The sequence below is a fragment of the Ahaetulla prasina genome, chromosome 10, assembly GCF_028640845.1.
Source record: "Ahaetulla prasina isolate Xishuangbanna chromosome 10, ASM2864084v1, whole genome shotgun sequence".
Taxonomy (NCBI): Eukaryota; Metazoa; Chordata; class Lepidosauria; order Squamata; family Colubridae; genus Ahaetulla; species Ahaetulla prasina.
The window spans coordinates 13,268,364-13,286,263 of record NC_080548.1 but is presented as its reverse complement, the minus strand read 5'-3'; the positions used below and the strand labels follow the sequence as shown (position 1 = coordinate 13,286,263).

The window sequence follows — 17,900 nt, the reverse complement described above, 5'->3', positions numbered from 1 at the left end:
CAATAAGGTAGCAAATAAAGCAAATACAATTCAGCAGCAAATAAATATTCCCAATAGTAGGTCTAATTAATTTTTAAAAATCAAGTGCATCAGGAAGCAGAAAAGTTATACATAAAGAAACAATATTACTCCTGATCTTTGCATTTACAGTACTTTTTATTTACATTGTCATGAAGTTCATTTCCAATCTTTAAGACAAAATAGTATAATGTTTTATTTTAATATTTATTACCTTCATTGCAAATTGTTTTAAAATGTGCCTGAATGGAAAACAGTATAAAAACATATTTAACATTATTGAAGTACCATGAGGAAGTACACTTTTAAGTTAACGAAATCTAGCCACTCCCTATTTTTAATGTAGAAAACATTCCACCGTAATTTGAAGTTGTCTTCTATCAATGCAGTTACTTATTTAATTATAAAAACATCATTGAATCTCCAATATGGTCAATATATTCTCTTAATAAATATTTGCTCATTATTATTAGAAATCAGAAATTATTATTACTCACTCCTTATTGAAAAGGAGATGAATAAGTCTTGTGGGAAAATCTGAACATGGCCAAAACTTGTTCAGTTCCAATTTTGATTTCATCTTAAGTTTGATGTCATGTTAATTGATCAAGTTATTTCATACAAACATTGGCTATACATCCAGGTTTAGAAAAAAGGCATAAAAATGTTATCCTGATAATCAAAGTGAAGAAGTTGATGTGGGTAAGTGCATGAAGAGAGCCAGTTTGTGTAGAGAACCAGTTTGGTGTAATGGTTTAAGGCATCTGGCTACACAATGGGAGATAAGTTCTAGTCCTGCCCTTCTAGCATGAAACCCTCTTTGTATAGTAACTTTAGGCTAGTCCCTGTTTTTCAACCCTAAGAAAAAGACTTCTAAACTACTTCTAAAAAACTTGCCAAGAAAACTGCATAGACTTGTCCAGGCAGTTGACAGAAGTCAGGAATGACCTGAAGATACAAAAATAAATAAATAAATAAAAGTTCAGGTAATTCTATACACATGGGTGAACAGGTGCCAGAGGATGAATGAAAGAGCTACCATTCTCTTTAATGAGCAGAGAAATAAGTGAGCTGCCAAAGGAAACAGCTCTTCCTATATCCAAGACAAAAATATATCAAGAATCTCCTCTGCCAGCCTCCGGAAAGCTGGTGAAGGATTTTGCAAGTTAGCGAATGTTTGTGGACTTGGTTACAAGAGTGGACTAGCTAATAGGTTTTGGACAGAAGTTAAGATTTCTCCTAAAAATTTTCAGGCATTTTCTATCAATAAAAGAGAGAGAGAAGATTGTGTTGAACTATCTCAGTAATGCGCAGTCCTCTCAATTTGCTTTCTGGCTGTTCCTTGTTATTAGCATCTTTTTCTGAAAGACAAATTAAACCACGTAACCAGTCCCCCACAATCTATTAGCTATTCTGTTTCTTTGCCAATAAGCCATAAAATGACTTGTCATATTATCCAAACATGGTCAAAGTGATATGAATGAATATGTGTGTCTGTTTTAATTAATGACTGATGGAAAGATAGAAACACCAATAAAAGAACCACTCCCTCCCACAACTTCTATGGGAAAGGCAAGCCTATTTTACCAAAAAGAGTATAACAGATAGTCCTTGACTTACAACAGTTCACTTAGTGACTGTTCGAAGTTACAACGGCACTGAAAAAAGTGACTTATGTCCATTTTTCACACCTATGACTGTTGCAACATCCCCACAGTCCCATGGTTTACATTCGGATGCCTGACAGCTGACTCACATTTATGACGGTTGCAGTGACCCAGGGTCAAGTGATCACCTTTTGCAACTTTCTAACAAGCAAAGACAATGGGAAAACCAGATTCACTTAACAACCATGTTACTAATTTCACAACCGCAGTGATTCCTTTAACAACTGTGGCAAGAAAAATCGTAAAATGGAGCAAAGCCCACTTAACAAATTTCTCTCTTAGCAACATAAATGTTGGGCTCGATTATGGTCATAACTACATTACCTGTAGTTAAGCTAGTACAGTTGAACTAGGTTTGCAAAGGCCCAGGAGGTTCAAGTGCCTCCTCAAAGAAGCTCACCAAATGATTTGCACCTGGTCATTAGCCCAACTGACCTCAAAGGGTTGTGGTATAAAACATCTGGAGGAAGGAGATGTACTTTTGTCACATTGAGTTCTGGGAAGAAAAGTGAGGTATTCACCAGATATGTAACATATAATTAACAAGTTAATATCCATACTTTCTCCTTATACAACAGTGTTTACCAACCTCTGCAATTTTAAGATATATAGACTTCAACTCCTAGAATTCCCAATCCAACAATCTTGGCAGGGAATTCTGGTAGTTGAAATCCGTAAATTTTAAAGCTGTTGAGTGTGAGAAACACTGGGCCAGAATAAGTAACTGACAGACAGGTCAGTTGAAGGAAACAATGAAAATGGGTAAGCCAAAGCATGGAATTTTCTAACAGGTTCAAGCAAAATTATTTAACAAGATTCTTTGCTTATGGACAAAATACCCTCTGCCAAGAAGCAACCACAGCTGTCTGGAACTGCTGCAATGACATTCGACCTAGATTTTCTAGGCTCCAAAGAAAATGCTACTGTTAAGGGATGGATGCTTCATTTGTGAAGGAAGCAAATTGTCCAATGATCTGCAATACATATTTCATAATATATGATAGAGGAATAACCCAAGAAATGGAAATAAAATCTGAACTCCTTGCAAAATTAAACCTGACAGCGGTAGTCATTAAGCACTACTACCTGTACAATAATAGAAAGATATACAACAGAACCATTCATCATATTTGAAATCAAAAGATAAGGATCCCAAGACATTGTTCAATTATAAGCATTAAAAATCACAGATCAGGGAAGAATAAAGAGCCAGGGAGAAATAAGTATCAAATGGCATTAAGCCATTCTAAAACAAACTTGTCTATTTGACAAAGAAATGGAAATAATTATGTTCTATTCAACAAAAGTCAAATAAATTGCAGTTTTGCCACAAACACACTTTGCTATATACAAACGGTTCTACAACAAGCAAGAAGAATGTAATTATATGTCAACTTTTAGATAAATGTAAAGATGTGGTGGGAGTGGAATAATCTAATATAAAAAATAATCCATGAAAGGATCTTTTAGTATTTACCAATATTCACTCTATTATGTATTATTAGTCACTAAAATTTCTGCAGTATAAAACTACTGAACAAAAGAAGCAGTCATCTCACATCAAAGCAGATTTGCCAGTAAGGCACAGATGTTACAATCTATTAGCATTTTTTTTATCCACCACTTCCTTTCACACATGATAGTTATTTGTGGCCACAGGGGGAGTTGGATACTGAGCAAGCTTTTGTCAGGCTCCTCTCGGGTCTTCCTGGAGGCAATTCTTAATTCCCATAAGGGTGTGGTTGTTTATAAGCTCCTTCCACAGCACAACTGCATATCAGATGTGGCATTAAGAAAGCAAATTTAGACATTGTAGAGAATTATTTCCCAACAATAATGCATTCAGAAAAGACACATGGTGTATTATCCTCCAGATGGCATCCTTTCAGGGCATAAGTAGGTTGAAAATCTCAACTTGTCTGAAAGACGAAATGGGACAACTCACCACAGCCAATTCTCCATGGCCAACTAGCTGCGGCCAAGTCACCATGGCTAACTTGCTGTAGGACAATTTGCCATGGCCAAGTCGCCGCGGGACAACTCACCGCAGGACAATTTAACAATTCAATTTAATTATTTAAAATAAATTAAAAAAATATTTTAATTTTTGTCATTCAGATTGTTTGTTCCCCCTTTTGCATCATTCTTTAATTAGTCTATTCCACCATTTCTTTGATGTTCGCGAGTTTCCTGTGGCAAGTTGGCCATGGTGAATTGTCCTATGGCGAGTTGGCTGTAGCGAGCTGGCTGTGGCTAATTGTCATGAATCCCTGAAGAAGGTGAGGCTACAAGTTTCCTTATGGCAGATGTGTCAAACTCGATTTCATTGAAGGCCGCATCAGGGTTGTGTTTGACTTGGGGGGGGGGCGGGCAAGGGGCATGGTCAGCTCGGCATCACTCGTGGCAGGGGTGTTTGTGGTGGCCTGAGCACTTTGCCAGCGAAAACGGGCTCCGAAGCTCCGTTTTCGGCTGTGCCGGCCTCCTTCAACCTTCTGCCAGCGAAAACAGAGCTCAGGAGGGCCACCCATGGCCCTCCCAAACTCCGCTTTTGCTGGCAGAGACACCACGGGCTGGTCTTTTGCTGTTTCTAGGGCAACCCTATGGGCCAGATCTAAGCACCCTGTGGGTCTAATCCAGCCTCCCCGCCCCCCCGGCCTTGAGTTAAGTTATGGTAATGGCATGCTACTATATTAGGGTATCTCAATTTGCCTCATGGATTACTTACATTCAGAAACCACACTACCTGCAGAACCATATCACACATGCTTATTCTGAAGGCAAAGATTAGCATAAAATAGATTCTGAATTATGTTTACAGGAGTGTTAGGCAGAAGAATATTTTTACCCAAGGAGAGGCCCAAAGAGACCCAACTGTAATGGCATCTACACAGTTTCTAAATTGGTGTGTTTACAAGGACATTTCTACATTGCTCCACACTTTTCTCAATGGGGAAAACCAGCACCAGGGATATAAAAGAGGCAGGAACTTGTTCCATTCCTCATAGACCAAACCTTTTTCATCCTTGACCTACAACTTAATGTAAGCAACCATGAAGCATTGGAAAATAGCCCTCCCCCCATTCTTTCACCATAGAAATTTCTGTCCCCCACAAAATAGGGAATGTTTAGCAGTTAAAGAAAATGGAGGCATTAACTATAATCATCACTGTACAAAAGGTCATTTATCAGTACAATTTAAGCCAGGATTACCAATCCTATATATACTAGCAAAGAAACACCATATTAACAAAGTATTTCAAAATCCTGTACAATCTTGAATAACACTTTTTAAATGGACAGTTTTGACTTGTTTTTCTGTTGTTTCATTTTTGCATGTACATTATTAGAAAACATATCACTATGCAATTTCTTAAATTCAACTAGAAGAATTTGGAATTCAGTCTGCTTTGTCACTGCCAAACTTAAAGGCTTATCCTTCCTATTTGGTCTGCTACAAAGGGATTCCTTAGGAAAGAACTATTCATTACACAGAGATTCTTGTGGGCATGTGTCCAGTTGTGACAAGGAAAGAAAGATTTGCTTATGGCTCTCATCACAAGTTCATCACACTACTTCGCCTACAATGTGGCGGCATTTAAAGTGCAGCTACAGTAGGAGTACATCAAATCTGCTGCTGCTCTAAGGCAAGTCAGAAGTATTCCCTATCTCAATTGTCAATAGTCAAACCCTGAATAAGATTACTTGCAGCTTTTTCCTAAAACTGTAACTTACAAAGCCAAATTTTGGGCTCAGTTGTGGTCATAAACTGAGGACTACTTCTACTTCCATTGCTAAGCCCTTATTTTACAAAGCAATTTACAATATGTCAGCAAGATATACTTAAAAAAGCTATTGGTAAAAACAAAAAAATAAGGCTCCCTTGCTTTACTTTATCTCTGAGGCCTACATGACCACGCTGATGTTATTTTCTTGACAGAAGTATAGCATAAAAACAAAATGTAACAGTTCAGATAAAGCAGTCTAATTCTCTATTTTTGAAGACACACGAGACTGAAAGAATTGAAGATAAGAATCAAAACTCTGGCATCCCATTATTATTTCTTCTGTAACAAAGCAGTTGAGATGCAACTCACATAATTAATGTGCTCTAGAATTGTCTTGTAAATTCAGAAGAACGTTCCCATAACATTTTAGCTCTAGTCAAATGGGAACATTTTATCATTTCTGAACTGCATTTATTCATCAACCTAGATGACTACTTTAGAGCAGGGTTTCTCAGCCTCAGCATCTTGAAGAGATGTGGACTTCAACTCCCATAATTCCTCAGCCAGCACATTTGACAGTAACATTATTTAGCAAGTGATTGCCATGCAGCAGCTTATGTGCTTTATTCTACCCACAGAATCAGAGATGACCAAAAATGGCCAGACCAGGAGTAAGAAAGTATCATCAGCTGTGGAAGACATTCCAAGCCAACCACTTAGATTTTCTTCAATCTTCTTGCCAAGGCACTCGTCCAAAAACTTCTGTGTTATCATACAGTCTGGCTGGGCCATTCCTCCCTTTAGAACTAGGGAAATTTAATGTGGCATCTCTCCAAAGTGGCACCTGGTTTCCAGATGTGCAGCACTAAGCTGATTTCTTGATTCTCTCACTCAACTTCAGTAGGCTCCTAGACTGGAAAATATATTAATCCAAATTAAATTATAAAGCAGTTCACTCTGAAAGGCTCAGAACTGCACTCTGCATTGAGATCAGTGCAGAAATCCCAATGCTTTAATATTACCCAGAAAAGGTTTTTCACAATATGGTAATATCTATTCTACATTTATTTGCTTCTACCCACTACCCACTACATACAGAGGCCAAGTGTACTATAAATAGAATCAGTACATTATCACAGCCTATGATTTTCAGCAATCTGCTCCACAGTTCTTTCTGAACATTTGCTATTTCTCTTCAAGAATCTTTTAGCCATATAGCTAAACTCAACATTCCTCCCATTTTCTTATATGGAAGAAATAACCCTGTGCCAAACAAACATCAAGAAAACTCCACTTTAAAAAATAAATCCAGAATTTAGTGGCTTTGCTGAAGATAGTATTAACAATCATCCTTAAGCAAGTTTAAGTCTTGGCATAAAATACCTTTCTAATTATTCTTCGTTGCAGCATGGCATTCTGTTGCCCTAATTACACCCACTGTTTAACGCATATCTTGTATTTGATACTTAGAAAGTAACGATTAAACAACAATTGGAAATACAATTGTTGCAATTGCAACATAACTGTTACAACATGCCTAGTGGTAATTGTGGTTACCAGTACTTTAACACCAAAGAGCCTATGGACATGATATAAGATCAGATCTGTAACTGTCCATGTCTTTCTAACACTGTTATTGTTTGCTGTTCTCAGAAAACCAGGTTCAAAAACTCACATGTACAACTTTCTGGACTATCCATCTGAGGTGCATCGTTTAGTACTTTTGTGCGAAAAAAACCCCATCATTATCATGAGCATAATCAGTCCTTGAAATGGTTGTGGATAAGCTTTAGACTTCAATATGTATAATATGGCTTGTAACTTTGCGTTTTTTTTTAATAATAATAATAATAATAATATTTTAATTTATAGACCGCCCTTCTCCCGAAGGACTCAGGGCGGTGAACAGCCAGTTAAAATACAGGAAAACAGACAATATTAAAAACAACCCTTAAAAAACTCATTCAATTGGCCAAAACTAAAACACCCTATAAATTACTAAAAATTTAAAACCCCAATTAATCAAATTAAAATTTTAAAAAATCAAGCCAGTCCAGCGAGACGGAACAAATAGGTTTTAAGTTCGCGGCAAAAGGTCCTAAGGTCAGACAATTGTTGGAGTCCAGGGGGAAGCTCGTTCCACAGGGTAGGAGCCCCCACAGAGAAGGCCCTCCCTCTGGGGGCCGCCAGTCGACATTGTTTGGCTGACGGCACCCTAAGGAGTCCCTCTCTGTGAGAACGCACCGGTCGCTGGGAGATTGAAGCTGGCAGAAGACGGTCCCGTAAATTTTTAATTTACAATATAGCGTTGATTCCATAGCTTTGATTGTATTTATTTATATTTTGCTTTTCTTAACCACCATCTCTCTCATTCTTTCTGATTTAACTTAGCAAATCTGCCTCTTTGTTATACAGAATTGTATGATCATGATAGCTTGGGCACAGATACAACATGAACATTTCATGCAAAATCAAAGCAGAACTCATCCTATACTAAGTAGTCATTGCTGAAAGAATCTCCTACTACATAGAAGTGTGGTGCCTTTCCAATTTAGATACTGCTAAGTCTCACCACTTACACTTCCTGTAAGAAACCCCTAATCAAATGATAAAAATTTCATAGCAAAGTATATTTAAAAGCAGGTCTGTGAGTCCAAAGATGCAACCATGAGCACAACCTACTGTACTTTTGTGTGATTCTCCTTAATTTGAGAAATAATGAGAAGTTAACTGATCTGATGACTGACCTCTATATAAAAATACAAAGAGCCTTCCCCCCCCCAAAAAAAAAAATACAGGATTGCATTGGAAATGATGGAATAACACAATTAAAAAATCTGGTAATGATTGTTCTCCTAGCCCATTGCAGCAAAAATACCCTTCGAATATCTACAACATTTATTTGAGCCATAGCTATTTCAGGCCCTAATCATTGTACAAGAATGCATTGGCTTGCTTGGTACCAAGATTATCATTTCATTTTTTTAAATGGAAATTATTCTGGGGGGGGAAAAAACCCTGAGTAAACTATGATTTGGTAATACCTTTTAAAAGTGAAATCTACATTGCTGAATAACAAATAATATGCATTCATATTATATATATGACTGATGTATCAACACTTTTTCTCAGACAAGAAAAGAGAAATATTTTGCACACAACCCTGAGCAACAGGTCTTTATGCCAATGGAGCCTCACATTTATTTTTCTAAAATAGTAGCCAGAGATCCTGATCTTGCCAGTCACATAGCAAAGGACTTTGAGTACTGTTTTGGAATGGGGGGAAGGCTTAGGAATAGGTTTTCATCAATTTTAAATTAATACCACTGCTTTGTACATCCATTTGGCTGCTGCAACAAAGTGCCAAGGTAGCATGGCATACTCCATTTGTTTGGCTGGCATTAACTGCATTTTTCTCTCCCAGAGTGATCTCCTTCCAATGACTACCCCATCTATTCTTTATTAATGATTTATTCATCTATATAATACAGTTTATCAATACATCCCACTACAAAGAGCAGGGAAACTGAAAAAAGGAGTGGAAGTGAGAGGGAGGAATCTAAAGATAGAAATCATGTAAAGCTTTGGCTTCGTTCTAGTAGTAAGAATCAAAATAGAATCCATAGCCTTTCCAGAAAAGGTGAGTTTTGGGATAAACATAAAGAAAGTAGATTACAATATGGCATTGTTTGACAACACAAGTGGTATTTGGTAATGTTACATAAGGAATGTGCTTTTTGTTCTTCTATCCTCAAAACATTCTCATGTGAGGCAATGGCAAACCACTTCTGTAACAATGCCACAAAAACTCATGGAGGCATCCACCATTGTTTTATTATGACGTTAGACTGTAAATATATAGGAATGGTAATCTGTCTATGGAGATTCTTAGTCATCCAGGTCATGGTTGTACCTTTGGGGACAACCCAAAGCATCTTTGGGAAGTATGGTAATCTGATTTTTAAAACATGTCTAGAAATATTAATCCATATACATACTAATCTAAGAAAACTAGTAAATAGTATTAGCCATGAAAAGAAGCCACATTCTTTTTGGCTTAGCAGGTAAACTATCTGTCTCTTTAAAACGTTAACAAAAATTCCGGTTCTAATCCCTCATTCTTCCATCTGCAGCAATGAAATGATCACATTGCTTGTAGGGAATCCAAAGTTGCTTATGGCTATCAGACAAGTTACTCCACAGCGCATCCAATACAAGTAGCTACTTGAAGCCATCATCATAATTACAGAGATTAATTTAGCACAAAATTTCTCAAGTTTTCCAAATTCTTTGATGTCAACATGACAATTCTGTAATTATGCTTTGTTGTACATGGAATTGTAGAAATATTTTCAACTAGTGTTCAACATTTATGTAAGATCATGTCCATTTTCAGTAAGCTTATAAACAGCTTTCTAAAATAGATCAGTATTATCACATTTATTATTTATTACAAGTCTTCCACTGTGATAGAATGCTGAGATAATGTTTTAGAGTCATTTCCTGACTTTATAGCTGAACTAAGATTTAAACTAACATGCCAATAAGAAGGAATTAGTACCCTCCAGAATGTGGAGTTCCATATGATAGTTGGAAGTCTGGTAGTGTAATTCTACATAAGGCTGTTGAAACATGATTTATACCCAATGCAGTTTTAGCATGTCAACTAGAACTTAATGCCTATGTTCTAGAAATAAAATTGTAGAGAAAGCTGATAGTTTATTCAAATGTTATTACTGCATACACCAATAGGAAAAGGCAGGGCTCCTAATAATGCTATACATGTTTTTCAAGCAATAACAGCATTTTAGTATAGATACACTTCTATCCTACTATCCTTGTCTTTCCAATCCTTAATCACCTATATGACAAATTCTTCCATACCAAATCCCTGCTCTGCAAACGAAAATATTCAAAATAAATCCAAAAGACTGTTTTTGGCATGGTTTCACAAAGTGCAAGGTAATATTCTGCCATATTAAGATTAAAGAAGCACAGGGATCTAGTACAAAGCTAAACTCATGCATTAACCTAATAAATTAATCATAGGTCTGAAACATCTACCAATCAATGTTCAATAGGAAAGCAGAACATAAATCTTGCAATTTTTAGCCTCATGTTTGAAAGAGAAAAAAAAAAGCAGGATTACGATCTTCTGTGGCCTGGCAAAAAAGTACAAGATCTGGGCTGATCTGGGATCACACCAAACTTTGTCTGCAGCATGTACTGTATGTAGCAAGTTTATATTCTGACTCTGTCTTTGCTAGCATCCGCAGAGAACATGAGTCCTGTATATTACCCAAGCAAGTCTTCTGCCATTCAAGATCAAGAAAAGCTATACTTTATGTCTGTCATTCAAAAACATTACCATCTAAGAGAATAGGGGATTTAAATAATGGTATACTCATTTTTAACAGTACGTGACAAAAATAACCATCATAGGTTAGATTTACAGACATGCAGATTGGTATTAATTCTGTGACTGGGAGGGCCATGCTTACTTCTTTATAGGAAAGGATTATCTTAGTACTATAAACATAAATGAGCAGTCAGAGAAGAGAGCTAGTCCAGGAGATATAACTAGAGCTGGGCTCTATTGGAATCATTTTTCAAAGCAAGCAGTTGATAATTTTATTTGATCTTGACTGGGCTAACTTTGTCACATCAATGAAGAAATGGGCCCTGTCCAGTGTGTTTTGACAGCCGAAAAATAACTAGGCCAGACCTCTGTTTGCTTCTGTGAAAGATCTGGTTAGCCTTGGTTTTTCTCCTAACAATATTTTAAAAACCCTTGGATTGTTTTCATCAAATTTTGTTTTGTGTAAATAATAATTAGGAGAAAACTGGTACTGATACAGCCTGCCCTGTCAACTGTTTTCCTAAACACTTAAAGAGTACCACTCACTATTATGTATAGAGCACACACTAGAAATATGTGAAAAATATATAAATGAGCCTGGAAAATAATAACTGCTGTTCTTAAGCAGTTAGCTATGCAGTATTACATAACAGAACTTCAATTCAAGTGGGCAAATTTCCTTTGGGGGAAATATAAATTTTCACAGATGGATCTCATTCTAAGTTATTCTTTATGACAGTTATTAATCTGTGACTTTTCTGAAAACAAAACTCATAGAGCAGTGGGTATTAATTGATATTGTGATCTCTTTTCCTTTCCCAATCATTGTGAAAACATAACTCCTCAGGTTTAGCCAATGACAAGTATAATTTGTCTGCCAAACTTTGTATCTATTAGGCCCTTTGTAGTTATATAAACTGACAGCAATATAGCATTTTCTGCAAATTGTGTAGTACCTTCACTGAGAAACTATTGAAATTCATGATTGGAAGAGGTGAATGAAGTATTATGTTCAGCTAATGATAAGTACTTCAAAATGCTATTGCATATAATGTGCAAAAACTAAATCGCCACAGAAAATTCCAATTCTTTAATATCTTTCTCGCCAAAGAATACAAACCGTTTTTGGTATAGTACCAAAAACGAAAATAATGCAGAAAAAACAAACCCAGACATGGAAAGTTGAAAAACTCAACAATGGTTCTCCAACTTGGAAAGGAAGTCTGAAGTTAAAGGTCTCCAGAAAGGTTACAGTAGTTACAAAAAGGAAAAGCCCATTATTTAAAACTATAAGGCCAAAAAAGGTCTTTGGATAAGGGACTATGGCAAATAATAAAGGGGTAGGGAAGTAAACACAAGAAAACTAAGCATAGAGAAAAACATAAGACGTATAAAACTGTTACAGAGAAGAACCGGGAAATGCAATTTCTGAGGAAATAGTAAAAAGCAGAAGATCATAATAAATGAGTCAAGTCATTACCAAGGCTCATTGACAACACTAATGGCATGAAGGGGGGCACTCGAGTAGCTTGGCAAAGTACAATGGGGAGAGATGAAAAGGCTCATTAATGTAGAGAAGGGCTATGGCTATCATCTACAGAAAGAAGTTGTCACTGAAGGACACAAATACAAAGATACCATTAAAAATTACAGAATCAGAAGTTTCCTACAGAAAACTCTGTCAATGTAGAGCAAAAGCAAGAAAACAGGTGCCCCCTCAATTTGAGGACTAGAGAATCTACAATTAGTCATTAGGAGCCAAGAGTGTTGGCCAAACTTATCTCTCTTTCTTGTTCGTCCTTTCAAGAGGTGGCTGTTTCACTGGATGATGTTATGAATAAATGAGTAGGAAAGCAAAATAATCCCTGAAAACATTGCCAAACGGAAGAGTTGAGAAGAATCTAGAAGTAATGGGGGATTCTAGAAGATATTCTCTATGAGAGGGAAACTATGGATGGCTTCTAATTGTTGGATTGGTAGGGTTTATTTATAAAATTTATTTGCTGCCCATCTCATATCCAATGATTCTGGGCAGTTTACAACATAGAAAACTTACAACATAGATTTGAGAGCATCAGAACAATCTGATGAGGCCTAAGTAATAATAGACCGTAACCATGTGGGACACCACTATTAGGGAAGGCTGCTCTAGAGGAAAGACAGGCTCTCAGGGCAAGATTCCTGGTGTAGGTGTGGTGTAACTAGACTGAGGACCAACCACAGGAAAGGAATGACTTCACACAGAGTCTTGCAGAAGATCACAAGCTACTTCTACCGTTAAAGCCGTGTTTCTCAACCTGGCCAACTTTAAGTTGGGTTCATTTCAAGTCTCAGAATTCCCCAGCTAGTTGTGTTGGCTGGGGAATTGGGGAATTGGAAGTCCACACACCTTAAAAAGTTGCCAAGGTTGAGAAACACTGAAGGATACAAAAACTACCTACGGGAGCAGTAGACCCAGGAGAAATGACTTCCACTGGGTGTCAAGTGTCCAAGCTTGAAGGGGTAGAGACCGGCCAAGGGTGCATATACCGGAGGCAGAAATGAGGCTGCCAGGAAAGGAAATTCTGTCCGCAAACCACACTGTTCCATGGAAGACTCTTTAAAAAGCTGCTCTCAGAACTGTGGCTCAAAGTACTCAGGAGGTGACGCGAGGCTGGCTCCAGGGGATTACAAATGCTTCTTTGCGGGAGGGGGTCTTTCCCGCGGCCTTGAAAGAGGCAGTGGTGAGACCCCTCCTCAAGAAGCCTTCCCTGGACCCAGCTGTTTTAGGGAACTACCGGCCAGTCTCCAATCTTCGCTTCACGGCGAAGGTTGTTGAGAGTGTGGTGGCATGTCAGCTACCCCAGTACCTGGATGAAGCTGTCTATCTAGACCCGTTCCAGTCCGGCTTCCGGCCCGGATACAGTACGGAGACAGCTTTGGTCGCACTGGTGGATGATCTCTGGAGGGCCAGGGATAGGGGTTATTCCTCTGCCCTGGTCCTATTAGACCTCTCAGCGGCTTTTGATACCATCGACCATGGTATCCTGCTGCGCCGGTTGGAGGGGTTGGGAGTGGGAGGCACCGTTTATCGGTGGTTCTCCTCCTACCTCTCTGATCGGACGCAGACGGTGTTGACAGGGGGGCAGAGATCGGCTCCAAGGTGCCTCATGTGTGGGGTGCCGCAGGGGTCGATTCTCTCACCCCTCCTGTTCAACATCTATATGAAGCCGCTGGGTGAGATCATCAGTGGCTTTGGGGTGAGATACCAACTGTACGCTGATGATACCCAGCTGTACTTTTCCACCCCGGGCCACCCCAGTGAAGCTGTCGAAGTGCTGTCCCGGTGTCTGGAGGCCGTACGGGTCTGGATGGGGAGGAACAGGCTGAAACTTAATCCTCCAAGACGGAGTGGCTGTGGATGCCGGCACCTCGGTACAGTCAGCTGCAGATGCGGCTGTCTGTCGGGGTGAATCATTGGCCCCGATGGAGAAGGTACGCAACTTGGGCGTGCTCCTGGATGGTCGGTTGTCCTTGAAGACCATTTGGCAACCGCTCCAGGAGAGCATTTTACCAGGTTCGCCTGATCCGCCAGTTGCGCCCTTCCTGGACCGGGATGCCTTATGCACAGTCACTCATGCTCGTTACCTCTCGCCTGGACTACTGCAATGCTCTCTACATGGGGCTCCCTTGAAGAGCACCCGGAGACTTCAGCTAGTTCAGAACGCTGCGCTGGTTATTGAGGGAGCGCCTCGAGCTCCCATATAACACCTATCCTGCGCAGACTGCACTGGCTACCTGTTGTTTTCCGGTGCGCTTCAAGGTATTGGTTACCACCTTTAAAGCGCCCATGGCTTAGGACCGGCTATCTACGGGACCGCCTACTGCCGGCTTCTATCTCCCATCGTCCGCACGCTCCCACAGAGAGGATTCCTCAGGGTGCCGTCAGCCAAACAGTGTCGACTGGCCCCCAGGGGAGGGCCTTCTGTGGGGCTCCGACCCTGTGGAACGAACTTCCCCTCGGACTTCGACAATTACCTGACCTTAGGACCTTTCGCCGCGAACTTAAAACTTATTTATTCCGTATGGCTGGACTAGCCTGATTCTTATTTTTATTGGATGGGTTTTTAAAATTCTGTGATTTTATGGGGAAGTACGTTTTTTAATATTTTGGGCATTTAAATTAGTTTTTTAAGGGATGTTTTTAATTATTGTATGTATGTATATTTTATCTGCCTGTTCACCGCCCTGAGTCCTTCGGGAGAAGGGCGGTATACAAATTAAAATATTATTATTATTATTATTATTATTATTAAAGTAGCTTGCAAGGTAGAAGAACCTGACTCAGGTGGCTCGGTGGCTAAGACCACTGAGCTTGTCGATCAGAAAGATCGGCGGTTCGAATCCCTAGTACAAGTCTCCTGCGTGAGCAGGGGGTTTGTACTAGGTGTCCTCCGAGGTCCCTTCCAACTGTGTTACTTTCCCTCCCCCCCTTCACAAAAAAAAAAAGGTTTAAAATCTGAACGACACTTTATGCACAAAAGGGACTTCTGACTTAAAAACACTGCTTCCCCCACTTTATCCAAGATGGGACACCAACATCTGCGAGACCAACTGTTCTCCCCGTCCCCCACCCCCAAAAAACCCTGGTGCTTTCCAGGGACTACAAAACCAATCCCAGCCAGCCAGCAATCCTGTGTGGATCAGGCTCAGCAGCTGCCCTGCAGCCCTAAAAGCCGGGGAAGACTACTGCCTTGATTGGGAGCGAGACTGGAGTTTGGAAAGGAAAGGAAAACTGAAAGAAGGAGCCCCGCATCCACCTCCAACCTCCTAAGGCAGGGATCTCCAACCTTGGTCACTTTAAGCCTGGAGGACTTCAACTCCCAGAATCCCCCAGCCAGCAAAGCTGGCTGGGGAATTCTGGGAGTTGAAGTCCTCCAGGCTTAAAGTGACCAAGGTTGGAGACCCCTGTTTTAAAGACCACAAAGCCACTTCCAGAAGCCGGCCAGAGCTTTGCCATTGTTGGGGGGGGGGAGGGAGAAAGAGAGAGGAAGTTAATGAGGGAAAGGCACACCTCCTCTCTCCCCCCTCCCACAAATAAGGTTGCACTACAACTCCCATGCTTCCCTCCCCTTCTTTATAAAGAGCCGCGGCGTGAGGCGGGGAGTGAATTGAGGCCGCCGAAACGATCCTCAGAGCCGGCTGGGGACGATGGGAAAGGCACCTCAGCGCTTCTTAAGAGGCGGCGCCGGCTGGGGACGATGGGGGGAAAAAGCGCCTCAGCGCTTCTGGGAAGCATGGCTGGGAAGGAAAAGCCCGGTCGGGTCGGATCGGGTGAGAGACGCGGTTCCAAGCGTGCCATGGATCCAAGGAGCCGCCGGGGCTTTTTGGAAAAGGTGTGAGGAGAGCCGAGCGCGGGCCTGAGGGGAGCCGAGGAGGGCGGCGGCGGCGGCGGGAGGCCCGTGAGGGGATTGGGAGGCGGGCAGCGGCGGGGTCCTGAGGGAAACGCGTCAGGCGGGACGGGGCGGCTCCTCGGCGCCGCTGACAGGCCGGGGCGGGGCGGGCGGGCGCGGCAGGTGCGGCCCTACCTGCCGTAGATGCCCTCCGTGATGCGGTTCCGCTTCAGCGGCCGCCGGAGTTTGCTGCAGTCGGCGCTCCGGCGCTTCATCCTCCCGCCCGGCTCGGGGAGTCCCAACCTGGCCTGCTGGCGGCGGCAGAGGCGGCGGCGGCAGAGGCGGCGGCGGCTGCTCCTCCTGCCCCGCCCGGGTCACGGCGACAACATCCGAGCGCGCCGGGTCCGCCGAAGCTCCGCGCGGAGGCCCGGAAAGACTCCCGATCCCGTTTGGTGCTCAGGCTCTCTCTGGTCTCCCCGCCCCTTCCTCCCTCCCCTCCCCGCCCCTCTTTTTCCCCTCTCGGAAACAAAGAAATAAAAAATAATTTCAGATCCGTCCCTCCCCGCCGCCGCGGCCCCGCGCGCAGGCTCCACGCCTAGCCCCGCCTCCTTTCAAGCCCAGGCCAATCCGCTGCGGGCCAGACAGGAGGGCGATGCGGGGAGGAATCAATCAGCGCGGGGCGAAGGCGAAGAGAGACGGGCGAGGCGGCCAATGAAAAAGAGCGGCAGCGACCGACCGCCTCTTCCTAAGATAACAAGGACCGCCCGGTCGCGCGAACCACCGGCCTGAAAGTCTGTGACAGAAAGGATTGAAGAGGAGCATATCCAATCCTGGGGCGGAGTTAAGAGTAGAGGGGTGGGGCAGTCCCGATATTTCCCAATGGGAGAGAAAGGTGGTATTTCCCCCCCCCACCTTTGATCTCAACCTTTGGTTTGGGATTGGGGGACGGCCCTCTATGATTAATTGACGTAAATGCTGACCAATAAACTCCTCCCGTCATCCGTGGCCCGAAGGGAAGACGAAGCGAAGAATAATGCTCCCGCTACTTTCTAAAACAGGCTCGCGGACGGTTCCGCCCACTCGGCAAAAGTGATGGTATATTTAGCCAATGATGATGGCGCTCTCGACAGAAGGGGCACCGAAGGCGACCAATAGAGTTCTGGCCTAAGCGCAATAGCCGTGCAAAGTATCCTGGGAAATCGAGTCTTGGCCAATCGGGATGGGAGTTTCCCCCTTTGTAGCCTTTTGTTAAGGTGGCTGGGTATCTATTATGAACTGGAGGAGGTTGGCGGTGGTTCCCTGCCCCCCCCACCTTGCTTACCTCTCAGATTTTCCCATTCCTTTGGTGCCCACTTGTTTCTTTTTCAAAATACACATTTATCTTCCCCATCCTGAATTGTTTTATTAGGAACTAAGTTGGATCAGGTTTGAGAGAAGGATTTCTCTTGGTGTAAAAATGGTATTTGTTACTCAGAAGTTTACTCCTGGGGGGAGGAAAAAAAAAAGTTTATCTGCTTGTGTTTACTTCTGAATTCCTAGGATTGGGATGAAGCTAAGGAAAAATACCCCGGGTATGAAAAAGCAATGCATTGTTTTGCATTTATAGCGAAATAAACCAGAGTGGCTTATGAATAAGGGGCGTGCATAAGAGCACAAAAGTGCCTACCGTTCCTGTCCTATTGTTCCCTTCATCATATCAAATTGATACAGGATGCATATTTTTATACATATATGTATATTTTCTTCAAAATATGTTGTT

The 17,900-nt window shown here is 41.6% G+C and overlaps 2 protein-coding genes across 3 annotated transcripts in view; one reads left to right on the top strand and one right to left on the bottom strand.

Moving 5' to 3' along the window:
- Positions 1–16,616, bottom strand: part of MACO1 (macoilin 1) — an 83,563-nt gene extending 66,947 nt beyond the window's left edge. The window contains exon 1 of the mRNA XM_058196474.1: positions 16,337–16,616. Coding sequence (XP_058052457.1) covers positions 16,337–16,416 — 80 coding nt within the window. The 5' untranslated portion in view covers positions 16,417–16,616. The remainder of the gene's footprint in view (positions 1–16,336) is intronic.
- A 53-nt stretch (positions 16,617–16,669) lies between these two features.
- LOC131204853 (RH-like protein) overlaps positions 16,670–17,900 on the top strand; it is a 41,787-nt gene continuing 40,556 nt past the window's right edge. The window contains exon 1 of one of the 2 annotated variants that reach the window (XM_058196476.1): positions 16,670–17,236. The gene's annotated coding sequence lies outside the window, so the exon portion shown is untranslated. Of the gene's footprint in view, positions 17,601–17,900 lie in introns of both variants that reach the window. The other variant, XM_058196475.1, reaches the window with a different exon arrangement.